Source organism: Oreochromis niloticus, linkage group LG15 (assembly GCF_001858045.2).
Source record: "Oreochromis niloticus isolate F11D_XX linkage group LG15, O_niloticus_UMD_NMBU, whole genome shotgun sequence".
In the NCBI taxonomy this organism is placed as follows: domain Eukaryota; kingdom Metazoa; phylum Chordata; class Actinopteri; order Cichliformes; family Cichlidae; genus Oreochromis; species Oreochromis niloticus.
Genome location: NC_031980.2, coordinates 7,802,604 through 7,821,356, shown reverse-complemented (window position 1 = coordinate 7,821,356; position 18,753 = coordinate 7,802,604). Strand labels below are relative to the sequence as shown.

The window sequence follows — 18,753 nt, the reverse complement described above, 5'->3', positions numbered from 1 at the left end:
ATATATTAATATTAAAACGAAAGTAAACCCAAATGAATTCAAAAGCCAGTTAAACCTAAAATGTCTATTATCGAATAAGGGCTTCATTTGTTGTCAAACTGTGAATTTATTGTAATAATTTTCGTACATTTGTCGGCAGTCTTGGTCCTCTATAAATACACTCCATTTTCAGTGAGTGCCACTTGTTTCTGGAAATGTAACTAATTACTTTCATATCACTAAAATCCTGTGCCCTGTGTCCAGGTGGAGTGGCCTAAATAACACTGGATCACCAACGGCCACACATACTGGTTTCCTCCTCAGAGGAACAGGTGGGAATTCCCTGTCAGTATAATTTGCAAATTTGGGGTGAGCTCTCTATGATAGCATCGTGATTTGGATAATATCATTCTTTGATGTCAATATGTAGCCAAGTGTAACGGCACTCTGAGGGTAAATTATGGTTACATCAACACGAGCCTGACAGTAGCCTTATGAATATTTAAAGCTACTCAGGCACGTAAACTGTTAATCAAATGACTCATTAGACCCGTGTCGGTTGTTTTTGTCTGGACTGGGCTCACACTCCCGCAGTCCATGCCCACCGAGGGGTGTTTTTGTGTTGTCAAAGGGGGCTGAACCTCTTCAGTTTGAGTGCTACTACTTTATTTACCGTGCCATCTCTCCCGCTCTCCTGAAACCGGTGGAGGTAAAACGCAATAGGCAACAGCTTTAAGGCCAGATAGGAAAATTATGCACACCACCGATTCAGTCGCACTTTTCCCCTCAGCTTACGCCCCGCAGGTCCTTTCAACTCCTGTCTCTGAAAAGCATCGGACGGCGCGTTAGGAAGGTGAAGTCTGCGGCTCTGCTTCCCGCCGGCAGCCCGCTGAGCTCGCTCGCCTCCCTGCCGCATCTGCAGGGGTGGAACCCGGACTCGTGCCCCCCCTCCTTCCTCGGTGTTTGTGCTGCATCTGATGCTCCGTGCACCACCTCTACACTGTGTGCTCAGCCAGCCTGCTGTGGAGAAATTGATTCCCCGCTGATGAATCGACCGCTTCGACATAGGTAAATAAATCCTATCACAGACTCGACCCTCTCATATCCTGACGTTACTGGACTTAGAGCGCACAAACGCACAGGTGCTAACTTCATTAGTCTAACCTGCAAGGTCAAAATACACTCACACTGGGCCAACAGAGATCCGCTAATTATATTAAAGCATCGTTTATTACAGGATCATGCTCCTTTGCTTGTCCTTGTATTGACAAGATAATGATAAACTATATATATATATAGCCTATGTGATATAGTAATGGCAAAGTAATTATTTTCCCATCATGCATCACAAAGGTTGATTGCAGTGGGGTGTGGGCCCCCGCGTGGACCCCCCTTGTAGGCAAACAGCTTTTTTTTAGAGTAAGTGGTAACACAGCATAGCTCTTCATTTGAATATGCTTTCAGTTATCTGTTAATCCCTTCATCAACTAAAGGAAAGAAGTGAGTTCACAAGTAAGGATGACTGGGAGGAAAGCAGGCTTCACCTTTGCAGGAACATCTTGGAGTTTGTCTTAGGGTTGAAGCCAGGTCAGCTGATCCGACTGAAAATAAAAGTTTAATAAGTGGCTGCTTCACTTAGAGAAGCAAAGTCTAAAGATTTTCTCGTGCTGTTCCCTTTTATAAACATGCTGACCCTGAGCTAAAAAAACAAAACAACCTGTACAGTGGTGGATGGAGAAGCCAGAGAAGCCACGGTCTGCGATCAATGGCAGAAATTGTAATTTTAGGCGTCATTGTAGCAAATCTCCACTGTGGAGGGCTTGAGCTCAATATGATGATTTAATGCCTCATTGTTAAAGATCACTTAGTGTTTTAATAGAGTACAGAAGGACATTAAACTCTCAGCTTTTTTTTTAAATAATGAAAAGATGGTCACCTGTGAAATGCGTTGGGAAATGTAGACATTGTGGTTCTTTAACACTAAATGCACTATTTTTTTCATATATGTATATATTGTCCAAAATTCCACATTGGCTACCTAAAAAGCTGGCGATGCTTGGCAGAGCTGAAAATTATTTTAAAAAGTTATCTTTTGATTGTGTTTTCAAGCTTTTACATTTTCTAATACATCAAGCCATTATTTAATACACAAACACAATAATCCGGTTTATTTTCTTCTGTCTTATTTTCTGGCGAGATTCACTTGCAAATCAAAAAAAATGCAGATACCTTCTTTCACGCTGTTAATTTACATATTCAATGTTCTTCTTTTGAGTATCAAAGCTTTTTGTTCTACGATAACTCATAAGCAAGAGTATGTTGGTATCACAGGGATTCTTTACAAAAAATATAATCTCAGGCTGTTTGTGTTCTACGTTTTGTTGCTCCTTGCGTGAAAAAAGTAGTAATTATAATCTTTTTAACTTTAACCTATTAAGGGGCCTATTTATGGATGTCTTACTTTGTTGAATTTGGGTGGGTCTGCAGTGCAAAGGGACGGAGTGTGTCACTCGTAAAGCACGTGCAGCACGTTTGATGATTATGTGCGTGAGCAAAGCTGCAGCCTTTAATCAAAAAAGACCTTTTTTTAAAAAAAATTCAAGCCTTTTTGGTGCTTTTTCCATCACTACGTATCTCGCCCATGGCTTACGTGAATAAGAACAGCTGTGTTTGTGTGTGTGTGGTTGGATGGGTGGGTGAGTGTATGATTGTAAAAACACAAAAAATAAACCCAGCAGCTACACTCCTGGCAAAGCTCCAAACCACAATGTTTTGATGGAGTGACAAGGTAAAGCAGCCTGCTGCTCTTATGGGAACCAGATCCTGCAGACAGAAACAGAAGCATTCCCCTGTGCGTGTGTGTGCGTGTGTGTGTGTGTGTGTGTCTGTGAGTGTGCGTGTTGGTTGCACTGCATTTCATCAAATCTGTGTTTTTTTTCCCATTTGAGTTGTTTCACGGTGCATGATTTGTGTGTGTGTGTGTATGTGTGTGCGTGTGTTTTTACAATAACCGTTTGATGTTTCAGATTTTTCTGTAAATGTGAATTTTTGAGGTTCAGGGCAGATTTTTTCATGTGCAGCCTGATTGAATCCGACAGTCCGACACTGAAGAGTGTTTTATTGTCTCCCACTCCGGTTTTTTGTTACTCTTTTTTCCCCTCTTTATTGTTTTTCTACATTTTTCCTTTGTTTTTCTTTATCCATTAATTTAAAAAAAGACAACTAAAAACCATTTAAATATCTGGAATTTGTTTGTGTTTTTTCAATGCTCCTATAACATTCATAGCACTTTTTAACCCTTTACCCCTTACTCAGAGTAACCCCTGAAGCTCTTTTCTGAGCCAAGCAGTTTCCATCACATTTCAGACCTGCTGCCTTTGGAAAAACCCAGAAACTATTCTAATGGTTGTCAAACTACCTCTTTATTAAATATATAGTGAGGTGTCAAAACCCGCCCTTAAGGGTACAGGTTAGGCTGTCAGATGACGTCTTTATGTGGGAAAGAGTTAAACAGTTCAATCATTTGAATGTGCCTCTATCTCCACGTTGTCCTCCTCCCTCTCTCATTTCCTTGTCCAGTTTTTATCTGGTCTCCTCCTTTAACTGCCACCTCTCACTTCTCTTTTTATTTTCTCTCATTTCCACTCAGTCCAAACTGCGCTGTTAAACCCCAAATTAGATGAACCCCGTTACAGACGTTAGTGATCTGGTGATTTTTTTTCATGTCATCTCATTTCTTACCCCCTTTGCTTATGTTTTCATGAGAAATGTTTGACAGATGCTGAGGATGTATTAGCGTGAGCATACAAACACACACGGTGTATCCTAATGCTCCCCTTATATTCATGGTTTTAAGTCAAACATCTTGACAGCTACTGGACTGAAAATCTTTTTGTCCAAAGTGCCATCATTGGGTCATATTTCAGTTGTACTTTGTGTTCAGTGCTCATTAGCAAATAAAAGCATGCTGTAATGGGATGTGCTAAACCTTATACTTCAGCATGTCAAGATGATTGTCGTGAGGAGTCCTGTACCTGAATATAACCTCGTAGCATGGCTGGAATGACTGTTTCAGTTGCTCCTGTTTTTTTTCCCCTTTCGCCGAACTTCAAACTTTTTTCTTACTTTCTGATTGTTTAAATAGCTTTCTCTCAAACATGTTTGTCGAGAGACTTTTTGTCCTTCTTGTTGCCATGGAATTTTTTTCACATAATTTCCTCTGGGAATTATTCATTATTCCCAGAGATCCTATAAAGCATGGATATAAAACATAAAGTCCGAGGGCCGGAACATGCCCAGCAAAGACTTGAATCCCCACACCTATGGCTTTAGAAAATGTGAAGGAAGGCATAAGTTTTGGACTTTCAGCAGTGTTTTCATATGTAGTTTTCCTTCTGATTAAGACTTTTCTATTAATACTGGTTCCCCCCCAGTTAGGATCAAATTGATTCCCATGTGTTCCATGACATCCCTGTTATAGAGGGTTCAATTCAATACAGTTTTATTCATATAACTTTATACTTCAAGGACAGACCTACAACAATAGAGAGAAACCCCCAACAGTCAGACGACACCCCTTTTGAGCACTTGGCGACAGTGGGAAGGCAAAACTCTCTTTTAACAGGAAGAAACCTCTGGGTTCAGGGAGGGGCCATCTGCTGTGACCGTTGGGAGTTAGGCGAGGGAGGGAGGGAGGGAGACAGGATATGAGTTAAATGGGAAGAAAAGAATTTTACAAGGACTCTACACAAAAATCTTTTTTGCCGATGCTCCTTATCTCGTTTTGTTTGTGTCTGAAGGAAATGACTTTCCTCTCTGTCTTCTTTTTCCTGTTGCATTGCTTGAGGACAACAGTGAAGATTAATTACAATATGTTTATTTAGCAAACACAGTCACCTTGTAAAATCTGATTGCAATTTAAATAAGTTAATTTTGTCACCAGGCTTAGGATATTTATGACACTATGACGCTCCCTTCTTCCTCGTCAAATTGTATTTGCTGATAATCCATAGAGCTTTGCAGTGCCAGAGTCTTTGTATAAGCATAAGCTGCATATAATTAATAAATTTTTGTGATTAGACTGAATGGTTTAGAATCCCTACTAAATTTCCATTGGTGGAAGTCCACGTGGAGCCTTCAGGAAAGCAAAAGCAGCTAAAAATTGCAAGGATTATTTAATCTGAGCCTGAGAGCGATAAATATAACCAGGTCCTTTGTAAACTTTAAATAGCAATTAACAAACAACACACAGAAAACAAGATCTGCTCGCAGCGTGGGGTGATAATGTGAACATTTTCATTAAGTCTAAAAGTTCTCGGCTCCGCTCTTCCCTCTCATTCGCTTTTGTTCCATCCAGTACAAAGAAGACTAAAGCCACGTTAGTTCACATTAATCAGTAAATCCAGCACCCCGGAGGCCGAATTGCATTCGCTTTACAGCATAAAAGACAAATTGTTCCACATACTTTTATCATTAGCTAAGCCATATTCCCCCATTAACTTCCAGTTTATTCTTCTGACCTCTGAGCGTGCACTAGTATAATTACCCAACCGGCATCCCAATTAATTTTTGTGCTTCTTCTGCTCACCATGTCCATTTCTTTCTTACTCCATCTGTCCTTAAGTTGCTTGCTTTTTTCCATTTCCACACTCGTTTTTGGATTTAAAGGTTTAAAATTAATTTTCAGAAGACTTGATTAATGCTGAAAAATGGAATAATGGAAAAACTAAGCGTATCAGACACATGTACAATTTGTTTTTTTTAAGATAAATACATTTACATATGATTATTTCTGTGCGTTTTCTTTCTGCTCTTCCAGTGTGGTGCATTTTGCCCTCACGCGGTCGACTTTGAGGGTATGAGACTGCGAGGAGGGCGGGACCTTAACTTCAACTCACACTTGGAGCTGGCCCCTTCTCCGTGTCCTGTCACCTGGCTGCCCGGCGCCCTCAGCAAAGGTGTGCGTCTGCGCCTGCGTCAAGATCGGCGTGACCACAGGGGGCGCAGCTGCTGGCATCTGGTTGACTTGGATCCAGAGTCAGAGCCAGCCGTGCAGAGTATGAAGAGCCAGGACACCGACACACAAAGTATGAGTTTAATTAACAGTAATGTTCTGATTAGCTAGAGTGGAAATCAGTAGAAGATCTCAGTAGATCAGCAGTTTCTGAAATACACAGACTGACTTGTCTGGTACCAACAATCATGCCACATTCACAGCACTGAGTCAGCACTATGTGATTTCCTATTTACATAAAACGTTATGTTAACAAACAGGTGAAAAGGTGTACCTAACAAAGTGGCAGATGATTGTATATCAAAGACAAATATGGACACTAAATACTAAATACATAGAGATTCAACTGCAGCCATTGCAACAAAAATAAAGTGAAAAAATTAGATATTATTCATAAAATGTGGAATATTACATAATAGAAATGCATTTTATAATATAATATATAATATTATTAAGGACACACAAAGTAGACAGACATGACTGGGAGTATGTTTTACATTCTCATTTACACAGTGAATCAGAAATGCACAAAAAAGGTAATTTGGAACAGTAAGAAGGATATTGGAAAGATGTTACTAAGTAACATTCTGTCAGTTTGTGTCACATTTTATAAATAATTCAACATCTACAAATATTTTTGAGACCACAAACCACATCTAAGGCTAGTTTTACATACAGATGTGTGTGTACAGGTGTGTGGCTTAGTCTATGTCAGAGAGCTCCCCTCTCCAAGACCACCGCCATGACCCATAGTTGGTGCAAAGAGCAACACTCCCCACCTCCACTTTTCTCTCTGAAGTGTGCTGCGTAGTTAGAAGGGCTCAGCAGAGATAAGGAGGGGCAGGCAGAGTGTGAGAGCTCGCCTATTTAATACACGCATTGTTGATTATGCTTTTATTTATTCCCACCTTATCACACGACGCTGGTGCAGAATCCGATTTCACTGTCTGTTACCATGGTGACGCCCTGCCTGAGCTGTAAATAAATTCAAGGGGGGGGGGGGTTGTATTGTTACATTGATTAGAAAACACACACACACACACATACACATATAAATAGACAAAAACACACTTATACTAATCTATTCTGCTGCCAAGCAAGGGTATGTTGTCTTAGTGCACTTATTATATGCATCCATTTAGGTTTGTGTGTGTCTGTAAGGCCGTGATTAGACTGTTTGTTTATGTGTGTGTCTAGGTGTGCAGTTTAGTGAGGCATAACTATAACTCACTTTATTGCTGTATCCCCTCTGCGTAAGTGAAAGCAGATACAAATCTCCATCCCCCGAAGCCAGTGATTATGTTATGCTAATCACTACTGATCATTGCTGCATGACTGAGTCTGTAACACCGGGCTCCCTCCAACATTTGACTTCCGATGTCCCTCAGCAGGAAAATAAAATCGCATGCAGGGGTTCACTGATTGCTTAATTGCTTTATTAGCCATAAACAAATTAGGCTGCGATCCCAACCGTATTGTGTTTGGGGGTCTGGGTGGGGGTGGTGGGTCCCGTGCAATGCTGCAAACTCTTTCTGCATGCCTGCAAAAAAAACCCCAAAAAACTGGCGCTGTCTCATATTGACTCGGTGAGCGTTAATGGGCTCCCACCCCTCATATCCAATTCTTTTTTAAGTAAAAGATGATTATCTGTTCTGTCTCAGTCTGTCTATGTCTCTAATGTGATGTGCCGTAATGAGACAGGACTGATTGAAGAGGGACATCAGGATTAATCTCACCGCGTAATTACTTTTATGATTTATGGCTCTCACTTCTGCGCACTCAGGCCATTACAGTGCGTGTATGTGTACAGTTTTACAGAGTATTTGTCCTGACCTTGCTGTTTATTGTTGTTTTTTATTATCACGTAGGCTTCACCTGGTCCCTAATATTCACTGTTAAAACATCCCGCGAGCGACGCTTTGCAGCCGACTCTTGACAAATCTCTTTACACGCTCGCAGAGGCCACGAATGCGGGTGCCCTGCGTGCGTCAGGGTTTGAGGCTCCTTCTTGAAAGGTTAACCTGCTTCTGATTGAGTGTTAAAACCCCGCAAATACAGCTTGGAACGGGAACCGGCATTGCAACCAGGGCGTAACTAATCGATATGCATTGAGGGGAAAAGCCCGAGTTGGTACACTTGTAACCTTTAAGAGCAAATAAGCCCTCTCGAGCCTGCTTTCTTCTTCTTTTCTTTTCTTTTTTTTTACTTTAGAGACACAGACAAGCCTTTGGCTGGCCCCTTTTCTTTGTCTTTCCATGTTTGTTTTCTTTTTCACTACAGATAAAACAAGAACTGCGTTACATTAGCTGACACAGAAGCCAAAGAAGACTATAAATGAAAGGAAGAGTGTTGAGTTTCTGACAGCAGTGTGATCTTTTATCGCAACCAAAAGGGGCTGTGGGGCTTCTGCTTGAACCGTTTGATGTTTACAGGGAAAATTGATCTCTTTACCTTAAAGCCAGTCTGCATAAGCTTCACGGATTCAAAAGTAATTGAGGAGAGGAAAAACAAATAGCGACATATTCCAATTTTGGTCTGGACTCTTTAAGAAAATAAGCTTCCTGTGCAGAAATTTCTTCCCAAAAAATGAAAAAAAAAAAAAAAAATGCGCACAGACATTTTACTGTGTGTAACTCATACGCTTGTAGCACAAAACAGTGCACAGCTTGAATCCCTTGTCGCCCGCTCTGAGCCTTCTTTTTTGTTGTTTTTTTCTGAAGACAGGCAAGAAGAACCCCGAGATGCAGCAACTGTAATTACATTACTGTCCCACACTGCCACACACACACACGCACACACACACAGACAGCGCTTTGAGCTCAGCACGTCTGCCGGCTGCCGCGGGATGTTAGAGGCGTGTTGCTATGGCGACTGAAAGGGGACACACAGGAAGGGGGTTAGGGTAGAAGAGAAAGAGGAGGAGGGGGTTGTGTCGGAGATTGAGGAAGAGAGAGAGAGAGAGGCACGCGGAGTTGCCGGTGTCTTGACAGTCAGTGTGTGGCAGCGGAGGACAGCAGCGGCAGACTGCTGGAGCAAGCGAGATCTGTCAGAGAGGAGAAGGGGGGGGGACATCCACGAATCTGCTGCTGAGGTGAGGCATCACAGAGACGGCAATTAGCACAGACAGCTGTGTGCATGGTAAGTAACGCTCAGCAGGTCATTTTGAAGCTTTTTCTGTATGAGGAAAAGAGAGAGAGAGAGAGGATGGAAGGCATCGTACGTATTCACGTGGTCTGTCTGCCTCTGTTCCTGTTTCTCTCTCTCTCTCTCTCTGCAGTGGCAAATACTTTGCAGACTGTTGTCTGTCTGCACTGGAGTCAAGTTGCATCAAGGCGTTGTTTAGCCATTTACAGAAATGAAAGAATAATGTGCCGCTGACCGGGTAAATTGGTAGGAGAGCTCTGAGAAGTAAAGCACAGAGCTTCATGTTCAAAGGCAAAGTCAGCTGATTCTGTTGCATGAATAAAAAAAAAAACTCAAACAAAACAATATGGATTGATTGATTGATTGAGATAGATTGAGAGAGGCAGTGTGGATGAATGGCACTGAATCAAACACTTGAAAGTACTGCCTGTGCGTGTGTAAATGTGTGTGTGTGGGTCTGTGTGACAGCGCACTTCATTGATTGTTTGATAGTGTGTGTGGGTGTTGTGGGTTTCATTTCCTCTGTTTGTGTGTCTGCCTGCTTGCGGGGCTTTGTCTCTCTCTCTCTCTCTCTCTCTTTCTCCCTCTCTCTCTTAGTGCAGTAATGATATTTATTGCAATCTTTGCAGCTGGAGGGTTGGGGGGGAGGGGTGGAGTAAAGTACAAAGCTTTATGTGGCTTTGTTTCTACTACTTCCTATATTTTCGGTGTGTTTCGGAGGAGGGGGCGGTGAGTGCGTGTGAGCGAGCCTCTGACTTTCCACTGTGATTTGCAGCTGAGCAGTGTTGCACGCTTTTTTAAAAGCTGCCAGTTTGAGTTTGATAATCTCTCCCGCTGTCTCTCAGGTCTGATGAGTTCCTTGTCCGCCGGCTCGGAGATGCAGGCTTCCGCTCTCGACCCCCAGTTCATACCGGGGCCCCAAGGTAAGGTGCCTGGCAGGAAGCGAGGACGCCCTCCTATCCGAAAGCTGGAGTTCCAGAGCCACTATGTTGAAACTCTGTCGCCCCTTAAGATCCCGAAGAAAAGAGGCAGGAAGCCTGGTTTTAAGGTCAGTTTAATTTTTTAGTTTAATCATGTAGATGGGCATTCCTTTCATAGGAGAGGGAAACAGTGTCTACACAGCAGCGCAGCAGTCTTTGTTGGTACAGCATACGATCATATACAGCACTGAGTATAGGTCATCTGTGTTTTGAGGTTGCTCATCTATACGTATTTCCCTGAGTCCTTGGTGGTTATACATACAAACCACTTCCCTCACATATGTGATCAACAACTGAAAAATGCTTTTAATGCATTTTTCTTTTTTTTGCACCGAGTGCACTCCGTTGAGTCTTCCTGTGAACAAACACAGTCGAATTTTCACACAGTTTTCATGTTGTCATGTTGGGTTTCCATTCCTTTGCATGACTAGCCTTAGTCATGCAAAGGAATGGAAACCCAACATTTTCTTCCTTGTGAAACATACACTTAACCTAGGTTTCATTCTTTATTTTGCTCGAATGTTAGTCCTTAAAAAAACTGAGAACTGGACAAGTGGATGACATAAGAAGCAGTGGTAGGCCTAAAAAACTATCCACAGCTGATGAACAGCATCTAAAAGTCATGTCTTTAAGAAATACAAAAAGATCCAGCCAATTACACTGGACCTGAGAGATGCATCTGGCACTTCAGCTGCACCATCTGTTGTGGAAGGATGGCTGTCAAGAAGTTATCCTTAAGGAAGGGAAACAGGTAGAAAAGATGAGGTTTGCTGACTGACAGTCAGTGGTAACAGGTCTGATGTAGAGATTGATCCAGATGTCCTGGTTTTCAGAACGACAGTGATCCCAAACATTCCGCAAATGTAATAAAAACATACCTGGATAGATAAACAAACAATGCAACACCATCAGTCATGGATTGGCCTCCCCAGAGCCTGGACCTCAAAATCTTTGAAGCAGCGTGGGATCATCTTGGCTGGGAACGCATCAAAAGGCAGCCAACATCCAAAGAAGAGCTTTGAATGTCTTTCAGGAAGCCTGGAGAACTATTCCTGAAGACTTCTTAAAGAAATGAAAAGAAAGCTTGCCTATGAGAGTTCAGGGTGTGTTGAAGAATAAAGGTGGAATTATAAGCTTATCAGAATAGTAGAAACTCTACTTTTTGCTTTATATACTATTTCCATTTATATTTCCACAGTTTTCAATAAATCGTTGCACCTGTAGTCTCCATTTTCCTAGCAAACTATCAAGAAATTATGGGTGGCTCAGCGTTTTTGGACTATATAGTACGTGAATGAATGGAATACCGTATCCCATGCTCATGAATGAGGTGTCTAAGGAACATCTTAAGGGAACTTCTTAAACTTTGGCATAAACATTTAACACGCATAACCATCAGTAATAAATTTGCCAAATTGACTGTGAGCTCACAAAACATGTTTTTGGGCATAAATTGAGAGTTTTCATAGAATTTTAGAAAGGATAAAATGATGAAGTGATGATATTTTATATGAAAAAAGTTAAAGCTGGTAATTGTATCTCGGTATGGTATGTATTGATTTTTATACACTCACCAGCCACTTTAGCAGGTATAATTCATATATCAATCAACCAATCGCTCAACACTAGCTCCGTGCTTTTAGCCATGTAGACATGGTTACGTCAGTGTGAATGTTTGCACCAAAATTTGGCATAAACATCATGAAAGCATGGATCCATCCTGTCTTGTATCAGCATTTCAGCTTGTTGTTGTTGGTGGAATGGTATGGTGGATATTTTCTTTGCAAACTTTGGGCCCTTTAATACCAACACAGCCTACCTGATTATTGTTGGTGACCATCCCTATCCATTTATGACCTGATGGCTGCTCTGGGCACCACGTCACAAAGCTCAGATAATCTCTAACTAGTTTCCTGAACATGGCAGTGAGTTCACTATACTGTAATGTGGTGGAGCAGGAGATCCACATCATGGATGTGCAGCTGATAAATCTGCAGCAACTGTCTGATTTTCTCATGTCAGTCTGGACCAAAGTCTCAGAGGAATGTTTCCAGCATTGTTGAATCCATGCAGCAAGGACTTAAGGCAGCTCTGAAGGCAAAAAAGGGTCTAACCAAGACTGTATTTAATAATGTGTCTGGTGAGTTTATCTGTTGTGGTTGCCTGCCTGCTTTTAAACAAAGCTCACAACAAGATGCTTTTGTCCTCAGCTGTAATGCTACAGTAATGCGCTTTAGCCTAGCTCATTAACCAGACTTTACAGTATGTGCTGCATTATAGGTAATGATCTAAGGATTTTCTTTCACCCATGTCAGTTTTCAACATGCAGAACCTCTAATTAGCAACTGCATGTATATGTTCCCCTGTAGCTGAAGCCCAGGATGGTGATGTCCCCTCTAGCCAATTCTCCTCCCAGCAGCACACCAGAGCCAGAGATGGGCTCCATCCCACAGGACGCTGCCATCGTCCCCCATTCTGCCACACCACAGGTCCTGACAGGTAAAAAGACAGTTATCATTATCAGTTTTTCTATAAAGAAGCTTGGTCATTAATAATAACAATAGTGGAGAAATAGGGCACTTTTCAAAACACAGCGTCACCGTCTGAGTAAAAGCCATGCATTAAAGATAAACATACATATTCCAACATACACATAATCAACTATACGGTCTCACATTCATTCACACATATGTATGCAAACAGATGTAAACTATGGCCCAGAATAATGGGAGGAACGATTAAGGAAAGCTAACCAATGGTGGTTTTTCAAAATGTGGTTCTCATTGTGCATTCACTGGTTGAAGTGATGCTGTGACTTTGTGGCCTCCCCCTTCTTCTTTTTTGTTTTGTCTACTTCTTGTATTATCTCGCACCACCACCCCCACAACCCCCCATCCTTTACTACTCTGCCTTTGACTTTAATTGAGGGGCAAGATAACATGCTTCTGTCTATTTTTTTTCCAGTGTGATGTCTCATTGTTGTTCTCTAAATACATCAGTGACTGGTTTTCCCTAATTTATTTATCTAATTTAAACCACGAGTATATGTGGATTTATTTAGAATAAAGGGCTCACACCTTCACATATAACCCAGTTACATATTTTGTTTTCCCTTCCAATCTTCCCAGCCTCTTTTCCTTACAAAAGTCATACAACCATGCTTTCTTTCATTTTAAAAAAATCTTTCCCATCCTAAAGATTTGCCTTGCTTTGAATAAGCAAATATTTAAAGGCTGCCTTAAGTGTATTTAAGGTTAGAGGGGGGAATCTCATGCGTCAAGGACCAGCCGTTTGCTCTTTGTTCATGCAAATCATGAAAAGTGTTTGATGTCAGGCTGTAGACACAGAGAAGAAGTGCACATGCGCATATGGATGCAGACAAAAAATCAGCACGATCCCCGTGGTGCCACCCAGACAGATATTGATATTTTTTTTCCTCCAGTGGAAAAAAAGCATTTCAGGAGCATCTATGTATATTGGAAGTATTCATTTCCTTTTGAGTGACTAATCTTCTAAATCTTATTATTAACACGCACATATATAAGTATGTGCCGCAGTAATACGTTATGATGTAAATATCAAAGACGGCTTTTTAGCTGTTGCAATGAACTCGTAGATATCCAGCAAAATACTGCTTATATATCTAACTGCTTATATTTGAAAAGTATCAAAATACATTCTGTAGGGCATGTGTGCCTTATTGTGTGCATGTGGGGGTGTGTAATCCTTCAAATTTGCATGCCCAGATCTTAATCATAATTGATTTTTCAGAACACAATAGCAGTACATTTAACCTTTGCATGAGCATAATGCAGAAGCAATGCAAAATCATCTTAGTAGCATATTTCGATGTTATAAATCTGTCATTAGGAAAATCTGTATCTGCCTGGTTCTAACTTAACTAGCAAGCATTTACATTATTGACAAGCTGAAAAGCTGGCACAAAGGGAGCAGACTCTGAGGAATTACTGACTATCTTTCATCCATTTCAGATCCATACAGTTACGGGCCGCGGGGGCTTTAATGCAGCTTACCTAAAGATTAGCTTTGTATTTATTATACAGTTCTTTCTTTATTATTCTAGTCTGGTGAAAAGAACCTGTCTAATATACTATATGAACCCAAAGGCTTTATACTGGTCTGAAAATAGAGGAAAATATTAAGTTCTTTTTTTTTCTTGACTCATTGCAAATTTCATATGCTCATCACAGAGTCCTGAATTTTGTATCTATCGCCCAGTTTGAGCAATACAGCCACACTAGCAGCGTTTTGAGGCTATACATTGACCTTTATGCAATGATTTTTAAGCTATAATAGCTTGTACTATGTTCAGCATCTTTTTCCTTGTTAATATCAACTAGCACCTAACACAGTCTAAAGCTAAGGCCAACAGAAATGTCATTAGCATTTTAATTTAGCCTTAATTTTTTGCCATTGCCTCAGTGCAACACAGGCATATCAAGCTTTCATGATAATCCATGAAAGTCGTTTCATTCAGGGTTGTTAGGGTACATCCTCTGATAATCATAGTGGGATATCTCACAGTATAATTGCAATAGTCATGTTAAAAAAAAGCAACATTTTTTTCAGTTGGGTTTGGCTTTAACAATGCCACTTCCTGTACTTCCCTCCCCAGCGGAGACGCCATTGGCTGATGATTTTTTATGTGACCCACCGGTGGACTCGAGGCGCTATGCTATAGATCCCAGTGACTCTGCATTCAGCGTCACGACATCACAGTATCAGACGAAGCAGTCCTACGGTTACCGTGGCAGCAGTTGCTCTGCTACAGCAGGCATGTGCAGACAAGCGTCAAGCCCAGGAAGTCACCAGGAGGGAAACAGAAATGGTGAGGCTATAAATTATTGCCAGGTGCACTTCCATGCACATCACCTGTGCCATTAGTGTTGGTTTATACTTGCATTGTAATTATGTTATCAACATCTTTAAAGATGAAATTATTTGGACCAACGAAGGCCCAGATCACTCATCATCCGGGAGATATTTGCATTTATTTTCATACGCGTTTCTTTAACATCTGCCTACATTTTTAGTTGTGCTAGTTTACAGCATAATAAGGGCATTTGTGCTGTAAGTGGTTTGGGATGGGTGAGTTTCCATCATAGATCTGCCCATGTAAAGTCACACAGTCAGGTGTGCTGCACCTTTAGTGTGAGAAACCCTGAGTTTTTTTTTTTTAGCTTGAATATAATCGAATTCTGGGCAATGCAAAAAGATTAACCTGAGACCTCTGCCTAAATATGCTGAGATTAGCAATCTCTGGAAGACCCGTGACAAGACATAAGTAGTACACATGCTAATACTGCCTAAATTCAGTGTGACCCGAGGCTAACACTTTGTAAAATTGTAATATACAATTTTTAATTGTTGTTTTCCCTAATTAATTGGTTAGCCTAGGAGGTGACACTGTCTCTGTAATGTTTCCTTCAGACAGAGCCAGGCCAGCTGCTTCTAGCATTTTCCAAATCGTCATTATCACAAGCACTGTTTTGCCGACTTGTTTTGAAACCATGAGTTGAGAATTTTGGCCGACGGCATCTACATTTTTCGAAACAGGAAGTAAGGAAAGAGAGGGGTTGATTGGCTGAGAAACCAAGTATTGTGCTCTGCAACTTTTTACTCACAAGCTAAAGTACACCCTCCTTCATCATCTATGTAAATCTAACTGGGTGAAATTTCAAAATAAGAGACTGCTGTCTATTAATAAAACTCAAAACTTGCGATTGAGACATTATCTCTTAAGTAAAGTGTTTACAGAGGCCAAAAAAACAGATGAGCAGTAAAGGCTCTTTCGCATCACTTCAGAGTCTATAGACTGTGTTCTAAGTTCTTTTCAGGAGACATTATGAGACCATCAATTTTTTTATAATTTTTTTTTTTAGAATAAAAATTCACCCTGCCTGTCCTCTTTTGCTCTCTAGCCTACAGCCCGATGTCAGATGCCGGAGAGTGCAAGCGTCCTGTTGGTAAGGACCCTTCCAGCTGGGGTGTAGAGGATGTGGTTTGGTTCATTAAAGATGCTGATCCCCAAGCTCTGGGACCCCATGCGGAAGCATTCAGGAAGCATGTAAGTCCAAACCGCTTAATGCTGTGTAACTTAAATACTAAATGTACTGGAACTGAGCTCATTTCCCAACATGCACTGGGGCACCGCTTACAAGAAGCAGGGTATGCTTTCTATTTAAAAATCTCTTATATGACAGCTGTAGCTCAATTTATCTGTCACCCAGTGCCCTGTGGTCCTGAATGTAAATGAACTGAAATGAAAACTGCATGAATATTATTAAGGAATTTTTAAAGCACACGAAGGTTTGTCCCCGAGCCTTTTAAATAAGTCACTGTGCTGCCTCCATTTCTCACACAGCACTTGGGTGGAATATTTAAAGTAACCCTTTTTTTTTTTTTCTGTTGCTTTACAACTATATCTTCCTATATTCCAGGAAATAGATGGGGACGCCCTACTCCTTCTGAAAAGCGAGATGATGATGAAGTACCTGGGATTGAAGCTGGGACCAGCCCTCAAACTCTGCTACCACATCGACAGGCTCAAGCAGAGCCGGTCGTGAGCCGAGTCCTCGATCGCCTCGTTAATTTTTAAGAGCAACGAGTCGGTGCCGATTCCCGAAACCTTTCTAAGTCATCAGCAATACATCACGAACGTCTGATCCAAATATATGCTGGCTTTTACTACATTTACACCACACTTTGTCCACAGATTGGACACTGTGACTGTACATGTTAGGACATTTAAAAGCTCAAACAGTTATTTTACTTTTGTCTCCCTTTACTTTATACCTGAACTGCTTTAGATTGTAAATAGTTTGTTGCCAAACAGATGGCAGCTACGGTATATTGAAGTACGACCTGTAATAATCATTTTTGAGCTTGGGCATCGTTAATTTGTGCAGATCATAATCACTGGATACTGTATTATATCATTATAAACTTCTAGGGTGCTTTACCTCAGTAACACATTTAAACTTTACAAAGTCTTGCTGCTGGACTTTTAAGATAGTCCATTTTATCCTCACTTGGTCACGTTTATCCAGGTTGAAGTTGGTGACATGACTTGTAATTAATAACTCAAACTGTTCACTAAGTCGATTTGGAAGTCTGTTTCAAGATAATCTAGAACAAAACAGCGCTGTTACTGAGCCATTTTGAGGGCACAGTTCTCAAACATCTCTGAACTTTAAGTGCGCACTTGTTGGCCAAGCAAATGGTTTATATGCCAGAGACTTGACAATACAAAGTGTACATTTATAATACTGGAATGTGTAAAACTTCATGAGAAAGGAGTGATAGAGCGCAGCAAAAATTTCTGGCACAACTTCACCTGCTTCCAAGGTGCATGGAGAGGATGAAAGAATTCAAAAAGCAGGAACACCAGCAACACTTGAGGGAAGAAGAACAACTTTAATAATTGACCAACGCATTTCGGCTTGTGGCCTTCATCAGGGTCATAGTAAAACATTGTAAAAAATTACTTAAATACAAGACAGGAAACAGAAAAAAAATTCAAATTAACCAGTCAAAACTTCATAGATAGGTCAGCTGACATATAATAGGTAGGTATTGGTTAATTGGTTAAGTCACGCCCAAGTAAATACTGGACTAGATCATTAATGATGATGAGGAGGGGGGGGTGACATAACCCCCATATGTCTGAAAATAACACATGCATGAAATGCATAAGAAGGATACTATAAATATACACACAGATTAAAAAAAAAGAAAAAAAAGGAAGTCTTTAATGGTAAAAACACGTTTGAATTAGAAAACAAGATTACATCATCACATGGGAACACATTTGTTAAAAGATCCTTATTTATGTCTCTAAAATGTAAAGTCTCTAAAAATTGGTACTTAACCAATTAACCAATACCAAACCAAATGGGTGGCTGTAGCTCAGGTGGCAGAGCAGGTCAGCCACTAATCAGAAGGTCGGTGGTTCGATCCCAGGCTGCATCCTGGCTGCATGCCAAATATCCTTGGGCAAGATACTAACCCCATGTTTGCCTACTGGTGGTGGTCAGAGGGCCCGGTGGCGCCTGTGTCCGGCAGCCTCGCCTCTGTCAGTGCACCCCAGGGCAGCTGTGGCTACAATGTAGCTTGCTATCAGTGTGTGAATGTGTGTGTGAATGGGTGAATGACTGAATGTAGTGTAAAGCGCTTTGGGGTCCTATGGACTAGAAAAGCGCTATACAAATGCAGGCCATTTACCATACCTACCTATTATATGTCAGCTGACCTATCTATGAAGTTTTGACTATGAAGTTTTGACTGGTTAATTTGAATTTTTTTTCTGTTTCCTGTCTTGTATTTAAGTAATTTTTTACAATGTTTTACTATGACCCTGATGAAGGCCACAAGCCGAAACACATTGGTCAGTTATTAAAGTTGTTCTTCTTCCCTCAAGTGTTGCTGGAGTTCCTGCTTTTTGAAAGGAGTGATAGAGCTCATATTTGGGAAAAGTTTTAAAAAATAAAGAAATAAAGAAAGAAGTGATTTGTTAATGTGAAGATTCTGACCACAAACCACACCGGAGCTCAAGTGAAGCGATCAAGATTTTTTACCAGTCGTAGATGTCTGTAATCACACAGTGCTCATAATGAC

At 40.9% G+C, this 18,753-nt stretch overlaps 1 protein-coding gene across 2 annotated transcripts; it reads left to right on the top strand.

Annotated features, from left to right (window-relative positions):
* Positions 1-589: 589 nt before the first annotated feature.
* Positions 590-18,076, top strand: scml4 (Scm polycomb group protein like 4). Of its 2 annotated transcripts, XM_019346342.2 has the most exons (7): positions 595-1,047; positions 5,798-6,065; positions 9,982-10,184; positions 12,486-12,615; positions 14,753-14,965; positions 16,059-16,204; positions 16,578-18,076. In XM_019346342.2, exons 2-7 carry the CDS (start codon positions 5,837-5,839, stop codon positions 16,701-16,703), a joined length of 1,047 nt encoding a protein of 348 aa, XP_019201887.1. In that variant the 5' UTR covers positions 595-1,047; positions 5,798-5,836; the 3' UTR covers positions 16,704-18,076. The 2 variants fall into 2 exon arrangements, with proteins under 2 accessions (XP_005449646.1, XP_019201887.1); XM_005449589.4 differs by lacking the exon at positions 14,753-14,965 and having other exon boundaries at positions 590-1,047.
* Positions 18,077-18,753: the final 677 nt, after the last annotated feature.

Bases quoted from the DNA above. Each gene is read 5' to 3' on its own strand.
- scml4 (XM_019346342.2), top strand. From the start codon at position 5,837: ATGAGACTGCGAGGAGGGCGGGACCTTAACTTCAACTCACACTTGGAG. The intron at 12,616-14,752 runs GTAAAAAGACAG...TTCCCTCCCCAG, and splicing joins CACACCACAGGTCCTGACAG to CGGAGACGCCATTGGCTGAT. The intron at 16,205-16,577 runs GTAAGTCCAAAC...CCTATATTCCAG, and splicing joins CGGAAGCATTCAGGAAGCAT to GAAATAGATGGGGACGCCCT.